General features: G+C 44.9%; 1 protein-coding gene across 1 annotated transcript; it reads left to right on the top strand.

Moving 5' to 3' along the window:
* The first annotated feature begins 71 nt into the window (after positions 1–71).
* GTSF1 (gametocyte specific factor 1) lies at positions 72–10,077 on the top strand. The gene is made up of 6 exons (XM_009328395.1): positions 72–101; positions 4,781–4,907; positions 5,908–5,994; positions 6,443–6,503; positions 7,716–7,804; positions 9,976–10,077. Coding segments are annotated over exons 1-6 (375 nt in total). The 5' UTR covers positions 72–92; the 3' UTR covers positions 9,978–10,077.
* The last annotated feature ends 1,522 nt before the right edge of the window (positions 10,078–11,599 follow it).

The following is an 11,599-nucleotide window of genomic DNA, read 5'->3' as shown; positions in this document are numbered from 1 at the left end:
AGCTCTCCCGGCCCCGGCCCCGGCCCCGGCAGCTCTCCCGGCCCCGCAGGCCCAGCGCGCCGCGGAGCCCTTCTCCGCCATGGAGTTGGAGGATGACTTCGGTGAGGCTCGGGGTGGAGTCTCGCGGGGGGAAGGGGAAGGCGGCCGCCTTCTGCTGCAGGCGGGCCCCGGCCCCAGCAGGTCTGTCTCTGTGCCTGAGCCAAGGGGGCTCCAGTGGGTTGTTGATTATTTTAACTAGGCCAGTGTTACACGTGGGTACCACACCACGCGTGCTTCTGGTCTGGCCTTTAGGAAGCATCTGAATAAAGGGACTTAATTTGGTTAAAGCGTTGCTCCGGCCTGTAGCTATTGTCTCAGCTGGCTCCAGACATACATTGTTAGGATTGTTGTGGATTTGTGTTTGCATGCAGTATGGCTAAGGGACGGGCATCTCATTTGCACATGGCATTGCTGTGGTGCCCCAGAGGCTTTGCTCATTGCAGCCTTGTGTTAACTACATCTGTTTACCTGATGAAGCCGGCTCCTGTAATTTTTGCGTTTGCTGGCTTGTGTACTGTGGTGAGGGCTTTCCTCTTCCTCTGGTACTCACCTCTGTCTCCTTCCTTTTACTGGTATTGCGCTTGGTCTGATCTTGCGTTGAGGCAGTTCACAGAGAAACCACTTCTGGTTGTTCTTCCAGGGGCAGCTGAACCAGTACAAAGCTTGTCAATCCTTCTTAATGATGAAGTCTTTAGTTTTCAGCTGTTCGAATGACCTAAACTGTCCAATGGAGGTGAGAGGTGCTCACAGGTGGCAGAGCTGACAGCAGCAGCACTGTACAGCTGAGATGGAAAGAAGGATTAGGTCTGTCCTTCCTTCCTAGTGGCTCACAGCATGAAGTCTGCTCAGTGTGACTTGTGGAACAATGTCTTAGCTAACTGGCAGCCCATGGGCTGATATAGCTCCCTGATCTGGCTGTTGAGACAACTGAGCACCAATGCATATGTAAGAGAAGGGGATGTGATGGCAGGAGAGAGGCTAAACAGCAGCAGCCCATACTTAGATCTGTTTAAGCTGCTGTGTAATCAAATCCTAAACATGCTAAATGCCTGTGCAAAAAGAGTGGCAGAGCAGAAAGACGAAAGAAGCCTGGTTTGGCTCTCGTGTGTACCCTACAAACAGACCCACAGGCAGCAGAGGGGACCTATGCCTCTTTCTGGCTGCCTCTCTTACTCACTGAGAATATGGAAATGTGGGTTTTTTTAATAGATATATTTATATTTTAATGTATTTTATCTATAGATAGATAAAAAAATTATATCATGTATGCATGCACTTATGCTTTACTGTTCAGTGCCTAGATTCTTAGGTGTTTTAGCCAGTTTAGTAACTCCTCAGCTCCTAAATAATTGCATGACTTATGAAAAACTTTACTTAGAAGTCATGTGCACCATGTTAGGCACACTGCTTCCTCAGAAATGAAGCTAAATTGTCTGGCATTCTTCTTCCAGCAAAACTAGTTGTTGATCAAAAAAGATTTGGTTCAGACTGACAATGTGCCTGAAGGCACTGGTGGGTGTGTCAGCATCCCACTGATTCTCCTCTAAGATAGCTGGAGAAGTACTGCTGTCCTCGTTCACTGTGAGTAAGTGTGGTTACCTACCTAATATGGTAACTTAAAGAGTTATTATGCTCAGTGCTGACTATTCTCTGTTTTGACTAACATCCCAGTCACTGCAAACTTCAAAATGAATTTGGTTATGCAGAACAGGTGCCTGCCTTAATGAATGGTTTCAAACTAAGAATAACTGGTTGAACTCCGTAAGGTCACAGCCCTAATGTGGTGGTATGTTTTTTCCCACTTCGCTTAGTGATGCTAGATCTTGTCTTTCTAACTAGGTTTTCTTTTTTCCTCTGCTCTTCCGTTCTACTAGATGTTTTGGATCCAGAGAGGTTAATACAATGTCCATATAATAAACATCATCGAATCAGAGCCTGTCGGTTTCCCTATCACCTTGTAAAGTGTAGGAAGGTAAGCTGGACTGCCTGCCAAACGAGGCACTGAATGGGAGTAATTCTGTGCATGTAAATATGACATGCCTGTTCTCATTCTTGTTGCATTTTCTGGCTGGCTGGAGTAAGTTCCTGACAAATAGCCTTGTTTAGCCTCTATTTCATATAACTTCATTTTTTGTTTAGTAATAGCTTCAAGCACATGTGTTGTGGTTTAACCCAGCAGGCAGCTGAACACCGCACAGCCATTCACTCACTCCTCCCTGCCCCCTGCAGTGGGATGGGGGAGAGAATCGGGGAACAAAAAAAAAGTAAAATTCGTGGGTTGAGGTAAAGACAGTTTAATAGGACAGAGAAGGAAGGGAAAATAATAATAATAACAATGATAAAAGAATACACAAAATAAGTGATGCACAATGCAATTTGCTCACCACCCGCCGACCGATGCCCAGCCGGTTCCCGAGCAGCGGTCACCCCTCCCCCAGCCAACTCCTCCCAGTTTATATACTGAGCATGATGTTACATGGTATGGAATGTCCCTTTGGCCAGTTTGGGTCAGCTGTCCTGGCTGTGCCCCCTCCCAGCTTCTCGCTGGCAGGGCATGAGAAGCTGAAAAGTCCTTGACTAGTGTAAGCATTGCTTAAAACATCAGTGTGTTACCAATATTATTCTCATCTTAAATCCAAAACACAGCACCGTACCAGCTACTAGGAAGAAAATTAACTCTATCCCAGCTGAAACCAGGAAAAAATGTTAATTCATGTAAGACCAGTGTGGCTCAGTTGAAAGGAGATAGAGATTATTCATGGTTATGTCAGGGAGGAAATTTTAGTCTCTTTCAGCAGCTCACATGGAGGTCAGATACATTTTTCCACTTGAAGTTGAAGAGAGAATTCAGTTCGAGTTACGGGCACCCCTTCTGGCTAGTCAGGGTAGAAGTGTTGTGATGTTGCAATTCATTCTTTAAGTGCTGGAAATGCAGCTGCATAGCAGAGTGGGTTTTTTTGGTTTTGTTTGGTTTGCTAATAACTATTTAATATGCATCTGGCAGAAATTCCACATCCTGGGCTCAGCACATATAGGAGAGGCTTTTTTCCCCCCTCTGTTATCCAGAATTTGAATACAAATCCTTTATAGGAAGCATTCCTTCCTCTCTCCTCTGTTGTCCTCGTGGTTTGTTTTCTTTAAACCTGTCAAGTACTAGCATCTGACTGAGCTTTGGGTTTTTGCTGAGACCTTTTAAAACCCAATTGTTCCTCTTTAAGTTTACCAGTAAGTTTGCCAATGTGTTTTTAAAATAGTATAACAGTGCTGTGCCTTCCAGTTAAGATGCAGTTCTAGGGTGTGTGTCCTGGTATCAGTACTTATAAACAATTCATTTTGGTAGAACTAGAGCCTTAAAAAATACTAAGCAACTAGTGAAAGCAGTGGACAGAGCTAAGTGGCAAGTACCTTCATGCTTCCAACATTCAAGAGGGCTGAAATTTTCCTTGTTGACCCCCCTGCAAATTTTAGCAAGAATGTGCACGTGAGCTAGGTGAACAATGTTGGCAAGTAAACTTTTAACCATGTTGGTTTTGTCCTTCTGTTGCATAACTGATGACCAGACAGTTTTGGCAAGCTTACCTCATAAGGAGGATGAGGTGAGATAGTGATCAATAATCAGATGTAGCTGTGTCTGTAAGTAATTAGCAGAAGAAGGGCTTGGGGATTATCATCTGATCCATCTGAAGATGCCACTCTGTGATTATTTGCAGTGGCAAGTGTCTGGGCGGAGATTGTCCTTCTTGCTTGGTAGTTTGTTGAATTTCCTTTGCATACCCTATGCATAAAATCCAATTAAACGCTTCCACCTGCCTCAGCTTCCCATTGCTTTGTGCAGAATGCAGCCCTGTCACACAAATGGGGACACTGCAAGCAGGGCAAGTTGAATCCTCTCAGCTTGAACTGCGTTAGCAGAAGCTTCTCAATGCTATGTGGCCAGAATAGCTTGCCCAAGCTAGTTGAAGCAACTGATGGACACATGAGGACACAGTAACCCTAGCTGTATAGACCAGGTAATGACAACTGCCTTGGATGTGCCAAGCAGTGTCTGTACGAGGCACTTCTGTCTCTGCACCTGCCTCAGGTGCGAGTCTGATCCCTGACCAGCAGAGCTGCATCAGCCAGAACCAGGCAGGCACTGGTACAGTGGCAAAGTTGTGCTTTTCCCAGTAAGGGCTGTATCATGTGCAGGGGTGGACTAATTTACCGTAGTGATGGCTGAGCGCTGCCAGTAGAACCTGTGTCTGTGATAAAGTTTTACTTGAATGGTAATCCTGTAGCACCAAAGTCTGCAGGTAGAACGCTGCCATCTCCCTAGCTGTTTTGAAAGGTTTAAGGAATTCCTCTGCCTTTGTGCCTGCTTATTTAAAAAAAAAATCTGAATGGTTTAGATTTCCCTAACATCTCTCCCCTGTTGTTTTTAAAATAGTTTCATCTGTGCTTTAAATGATGCAGCCTTATTGCCAGTATTGCAGTAAATTGTAGGGAGTTTAGCTGAGAGTATGTTTCATTTCAGTCAACTCAGTGGTGGCTCAGTTTCTCAGTGAATTGTGTTTTAAAGAACAGTCATGTTGGTTGCCCCTTGCATTTTTAGTAAGTGTCTGTGAACAATATATTGCCATTCCTTGTTTAGTCTTTTTTTAAAGCAACATCACAAATATCCTTGGGGTTTTTTTTCTATGGATCAGCAAGAGATCAGTGAACTTGAGAGAGATTGCACATGATTTGGTTTTCCCTTGTCTAGAGCTACCCTGAAGTTGCAAAGGAATTGGCCACGTGCCCCTTCAATGCTCGCCATCTAGTTCCTCAGGCTGACCTCAGCGATCACATAACGAAGTGCAATGACAAAGGGTTCATTGAGCAAGATATAGGTAAGAGAACCACCCATGCTCCGAGATGTTTGTTCACCCTCGGGACTGAGATCTCCTGTTTGTAAGGATAGCTCATAGGATAATCGAAAAGTGGGAGTCAAATTATTGTCTATAGCTTTGTGTGACACAGCAGCTTTGGGGAAACTTGAGTCTTACTTGCTTTTGATTTATTGGGTAGGTTCATGAGAATATTGCAGATGCTCCCAGTAGTCCTTTCACGTATTTTGTTACCAGGCTTGTTGCATAAAAAGGTTGTACCCTAGACTGTGCACGTTGAAGTACCTCCAACAGGAGCTGGGATGCTTTAATGACCAGAAGGACAGGCCCTTCTTTTTGTAGAGCTGATCTCCCTTTGTAGAGGCTTGACCACTGATGCCATGTGAAAAGCTGATTTCTACCAAACGGGTGTCTAAGCTATGGAAACCCCTGCAGCTGTTCTCCTCCAGGGCAACCTGAATAGTTCACTCTCACCAAGAAATGGGGCAGCTCCTCTTCCAGGCTCCTCTGCTGCTGCACTTGCTTCATCTGCCATACAATTAAGATTTCAGTCTCCAGCCCAGTGAGACAAGGTGGGAGGGGGGCTGTCCAAAAACCCCCAAAATATTTAGGAAGGCATCTTGTGCTATGCAGTGTCTTTTACATCCCCTGCAGTGGCTCTTTAACTATTGCCACACTACAGAGCAGATAGATAGTTTTCTATCTTCTGTAGAGTTGCACTTAGGCTAGCAGTGATGCTTGCATTCATGAAAGCAGGTTTCCTTTCACTCAAGCGTTCCTGCTGCAAAGTTCCAGGGGCAGATTCTTTTCCTGTTCATTGAAAAAAGCAAATGTGAAGTTGATTGATTTCAGATCAATACCTGGCTCCTGGGCGTACCTAACCTGTTTGCATTGTGCAGGGTTTCCTCTAAAGCCAAAAGATGTTTTACAGCTTGATCTAAAGCACTTAATGCCTCTGAAGCAGAATTGACTACTAGTCACTGAGTTTTCTCTCTTCCTGAAGTGAATCAGTCCTCTGGCTTCCAGAGAGAGCAGATGAATGCTGTGAGCACGTGGCAGGCACCTCCATGTGATGAAGACTGGGAAACAGGTGAGGAACTTCCCTGTCTGCCACACTGCTGCCTTCTCCCTGGTCCTGTCCTCAACTCCACTTGGGACAGGGCGAGTCCAGAGATGCTGTTCACTTAGGTCTCAGTTGTAGGACGCCTTGCTTATGCTCGTTCCTAAAAACATGCATCTCTCAACCCAGCAGGCTTTTCTTGGTATAGAAAACTATTCAACATGCCTGCCATAACTGGCATTTCCAAGCACCTGCTCCTTCCCATATAGGCTCTTGTACCTTATGTGCAATGATGACAATGGAAACATGGTAACTTTTATGTTCCTCGGTTAAATGACAGTGAAGCAGACACATTCATCATTAGATCAACTTTTACTTCCTCTTGAACATGTAGAAATTGTCCAGACAGATATTCTGATCTGATCATGGTTGCTGGAGTTTCTTAGTTCTGAGCCACAACATCTGTTTCTTTTTGCAGAGTCGCTGGAGCAGTCACATTCCCCTTTTGTTTGGGGCATGACCAACTCTGGCATAAACAGGTAGCAAATGCAAGTTTGATTCCTTACAATGTTTTGTACAGAGGAATATTGCAGCTGACTCCCAACCCAGCCTCAATGGCTGGACATGGGCTGACTTTGCTGCTGTACAAACCCTGGGAGGAGGGAAACTGATTAACAGTGAACGTTCTTAGGGTGCTGGTTCAGTGTTACTTGCTTTGGATGTGAGGAAAAATTTCTTTACTGAAAGAGTGGTTAAACATTGGAACAGGCTGCCCAGGGAAGTGGTTGAGACACCATCCCTGGAAGTATTTAAAAGACGGGTAGATGAGGCGCTTAGGGACATGGTTTAGTGGGCATGGTGGTGTTGGGTTGATGGTTGGACTCGATGATCTTGGAGGTCTCTTCCAACCTTAATGATTCTATGATTCTATGATTCTCATATGACTGGCCCATACAAGAGAAGGAAGCCCTTAGGAACACAGATACTCTCTGCTCTTGTATGCGTGTGGCAGGGTGCTCTTCCTGCCCATGGCCTATGTTCAGTTCCCGCTGGATGTCTGGCCAATGTGCAGGGGAGAAAGGTGCTGAGCCCTTATGCTGACTTTGCAAATGAGGCCAGGTGCCTCCCTCTGGAGCCTTTTCAAACAGTTACTGAGGTTCTGTTGAGCTAATAGTTAGCTAGCAGTCCCTTGTGACCTCCTGTCACCTTAGACTTGGCAGACATGCTGGCATTAGGGCCCTATGTTAGCAGAAAACTTTCCCCTCTTGCCCTTTGCAAAGTGTGATCACAGTTTGGGTTTGGGGGAGTGAGGAGCTTAATGGCCAGCTGCAAACTGGATGGAGCTGCCATGACTGGTTTCTCATACGACTGGCCATGATCCGACAGTGGATCATGATTGCAGGCTGTATACAAGATGTGATGGCGCCACCAGAGTTGCCAAAGCATGTTTTAAGGTTCTTCTAAGCCCATATGCAGCAACAGTCCTGCACTTGACAGCTCTGCAGTTCTGTATGAGATCAACCATGATGACCTCTCCTTCCATAAGGGGTTGCAGCAGTGCTGTCTGGTTTCACTTGTTACACTTTCTGGAAAATTTTCTAGTGTTTAGTGCATATATAGCTCTTCTAAGCACCACCACCTCTGAGTGGCAAAGTACTATACCCTTATGTCCCTGCTGTCCTCCACGCTATAATGAAATGCATAAATTTGAGCAAGTGCATTTGTCAGGAGAAGTAACTGAAGTCTTTCAGTTCCAGTGCCACCTTTGAACAAAAGAATTGCTTGCCTTCGAGAGTACGTGCCCCTGAGTCCTTCCCATATGCCGTATCATGGAAAGGCTGTAAGTACTATGTATGTGGTTTTGGCACACCATCTACAGATGGTGACAGTTGCTGAAATCTCTGGCTGCAGCAATGCTTTATGGCCACCGGTGCATGGACAGGACAGGTAGTATATAACACCTGCCTCCTTGAGAGCAGCTTCTGAGGGAATCTGATGCTTGGATCATCCTCTGTATCCTTTCTTTGAAGCATCCTCTGTATTCTTTATTTCATATTCTTGACAGTCCCTTTATTACAGTGGTCCAATTTAAGCAGCCCCTCTGCCCAGCCACTTTGGCTCTGTCTCTCTAAACATGAGTCCTTCCACACTACCTACACTAACCCCTTACACCCCCCACCCTCCCCCCGACTTAAACCAAATGATTTCCTTGCTTTGTGCAACTCTGCTCACTGTCAGATGCAGCTAAGTCAGAGCAGGGGCAAAACTAGGGCTGCTTAAACCAGCACTGCCGGGGGAAAAAAACTATCCAATTGCATCTGGAGGTGGGAGGGAGCTGCCCATGTTGAAGTGACTGGTGCTGAAATCACAGACCGTTATTTGCCATTAGCAGCAAAGCAAAAGCTTGAAGGTGCTTTGAGGAATGACTGTCTTGTTTCCCACTTGGAGCAACTAAACCCGGTACTCTCAGGGCTTTGCAGGCATGGCTTCTGCACAAGCCAGTGACTGTGCAATTGCCATAGTGTCAGGCAGAATCTGCCAAACCAAATTAAAATGTCACCTGTCGATAAGCCTTGTTGCCATGGTGACAAGTGCTGCTTCAGCAAAGGCTGCTCTCACTTGGGGGAGTGGAGGAAATTCTTGTGGTTTTCTCCATCTCATGCAAAAAATGTCTTGCCCTTTTCAGAGTTTGGAGTATTAGTGTCTCTTCCGCCGGAAGTTCGTTCCCCCCAGCACTAAATGGTTCCCTTTATAGGACTGTAGAGCTCCTGCGGATGGCAGATATTCTCTGGACCTGATGGCAGGACACCGTAGACTTGGCTGTTGTTGCATGACATGTTTTTGCAACGTTTGAGTTTGTAAAACAGTCCTTGGTTGCCAAATCTTTTTCCCCCAAGCATTTGTTTTGTAAGTTACCCTCATCTTCATTTGGTGATCTTTGTTATCGTTATTGAGTAAATGGACTGATAAATTTACACAGCACCAACTGAGAAACCTTCCCTCCTCAGACAGCAGTGAGTATTTAACAGGAAAAACGCAGGAATTGGCAAGTCTCTGTTGGTTCACTTGTCAAATGGCAGCACTGATGATCTGTGAAGTTGTTCTGTTTGCTCCAGTGATTTGGAAACAGCAGGAGAACTCTTCTGAAGTGGTGATGGCTTTTAAGGGGCCGGGATGGGGAAGGGGGGTGATTTTAAGCAGAGGAGGTAGGGTCTGATTATGTTCCTAATCAGAGAAGTGATAGTGGGAAACAGAACAGCATGGGGGGTTGCACATACCACTAAAATCCTGTCCCTTAGCTTGATGCTTTAGAACAAGTGTGTGCATTTGCAAAAGAGGCCCATTCAGAGTTGTGTACTTACGGTGTTTTGTGCTAACTGTAAACAAAGGCATGCAATTATGCTGGGGGGGGGGGGGGAACTGCCCTGCAAAAATGGCAGATTATTTTTAATTCAGGACTTGGTGTAGCAGGAACTGTTACAGTCCCATTTCAGTGGAAGTCAGGAACCACACCACAGAGTAATTTCCAGGAATTTCTACCCTGCACCATAAGCATGTGTCTTGCATCTGCAAAGCAACACTACATATTACTGTTCTCGGGGTTATATGGTGTCTAGAGTGATTTCTGTGGAACTTTTACTGGACACTTGTGAGAACGTTTGGTTGTTTGCTGGGGAGGTGCAGAAAACTTTCTCTGCACTAAGCTGTGGTCATATACATGATGTTACATCTGTAGCCAGTGAAGTCATATTTGAGGGCCTGTTACAGCTTGGAGAGCATAAAGTAAGTGCTGAGAGTTTCTCCAGCCTGTGAAGAGGCTGAGACTTCCTACTGCATAATGTTTAATTAAAATCACCTGGATCAGCCAAACCTAGAAGTATTTTTTCAGTGCGTGCACTTTTTGCTTTTTATCTTGTCAGCATCTGAGTTTGTCCACATAGGGTATGTAAAGTGGACAGTTTTGGCTTTAAACGACATCGTCATTTACAGAAACTTCTGTCTTCTTCCTAGAAAGCATCCTGATCACGCCTTTGCAGCTTCAAGCCATAAGCCTTAACTTTGCCACGTGGGTGCGTGGTGCTTCAAGTCATACAATAATGGGGAATCCTCTGTGAATTCCTTATCATATGCATAATACCAAACAGGTGAAGTTTAAAGAGTACACTTAAGTGCTTGTCTAGTTTCCATTAGGGTTTTGTAGTTTTCTAACACTTAAAACATGTTTGAGAGCTCTAATGTAACTCTTCTTTGGGGGGGAAGGCAGGAATGGTTTAAATCACTAAAAATACATGTTTGGGACTGTGTAAATGTTTGGATCAAGCAGTATATTTCTAAAAATGGATGTGAAGTACAAAATGGGATCTAAATATAGAAACACAGAATTAAGAAACCAGACATGGTATTTGTCTAGAAAGAAATTAATGCCTTGCACATTTTGAAAAGAATGTTCCTCAAAATACTGAATTTTCACCATTTGTATTACTACCAATGTAAAATAATACATGTTGACTAGAATGTGCAAAATTAGGATTATCTTAAAGTTCAGTTCTGTCAAGCTTCTTGTTGGCAATTTAGAATAAAAAGGTTATGAATACTGTTGGACTCATTTTATATTTCTAAAAGACATCTGCAGTGACTTGTTATACTCTTGTTCTGTTGAATAAGTAAATGCTTACACAGTAAGCCCTCCACTCAACCTTTATTTGATTTTTTTTTTTTGTCACTTTGAATGAAAGTGGTGACAAATGTCAGCTGTTTGATTGTTTCTGGTTTGACTGCACTACCTTATTTGCAGGATTTGTGGGCCAGAGCATTACAATTTTACAGATAGCTGCCATAATTAGGCCCCATTATCCTAAACTCATTTAATTGCCAGTCGGTGAAAGACTGGCAGTACTTAGTGCAGTAACTACCTGCTTTTTGTTGGGTCTCACCACTTGTCTGCACTGCAGAGGAGGTGAGCTTTGGGCGCACCTACTCCCAGGAGGCACATTATCCCAGGCCTCAGCTCTTTGTCAGGGTGAGTCCTGGGAAAGCACTGTTCTCCAATAGCCCTGCCTTCCTGGAAAGGACCAGGTGGGCTTGGAAGGTCGTGGTTGTGACTTCGAAGCATCCCCTGGCCACAATAATCGGCGCATAGGGACCACAAGAAGTGGGTTTGTCTTGTAGAGTAGGTGCAGCCAACACCTGACAGAGCTCTGAGATCTGAAATCCCATGTCCTTCTGGGCAAGTTCCTCAAGCACGTCCTGCACATGTCACTACCTGTGGAGAGCAGGAAACCCATCATTTTACTGTTCCCTGCAGTGATTTGGCAATGCAAGATTAACAGGCTGTAAGGATGTAAAACACAAAGATGACCCTTCTCCAGCATTATGACCATTTAAAATCTCAGTATCGTCTATCATTGGGCTGTTGGCTCCCTCTGATTGTTTTGTATTTACCACAGGACAAGGAATATTTTTAAAGGTATGCCAAATGGCACCGACTCCAAGGTGGCAGAGCAAGGACTTTCATGTGACTATCACTGTGGTCACAGCCACGTATTCCTGTGTTAAATCCTCAGTCTCTCTTGTGATGGGCGGGCTGTGCAGTGCTGGAGCCTTCACCCCCTTCCCTAGAGGCTGGATGTGTCCC

The sequence above is a fragment of the Pygoscelis adeliae genome, unplaced genomic scaffold, assembly GCF_000699105.1.
Source record: "Pygoscelis adeliae isolate BGI_AS28 unplaced genomic scaffold, ASM69910v1 Scaffold97, whole genome shotgun sequence".
Lineage (NCBI taxonomy): Eukaryota > Metazoa > Chordata > Aves > Sphenisciformes > Spheniscidae > Pygoscelis > Pygoscelis adeliae.
Note: the sequence above shows the minus strand (reverse complement) of the source record. Positions and strands in the feature narration are given on the sequence as shown.

Bases quoted from the DNA above. Each gene is read 5' to 3' on its own strand.
- GTSF1 (XM_009328395.1), top strand. The intron at 4,908-5,907 runs GTAAGAGAACCA...CTCTTCCTGAAG, and splicing joins GTTCATTGAGCAAGATATAG to TGAATCAGTCCTCTGGCTTC. The intron at 5,995-6,442 runs GTGAGGAACTTC...TTCTTTTTGCAG, and splicing joins TGATGAAGACTGGGAAACAG to AGTCGCTGGAGCAGTCACAT.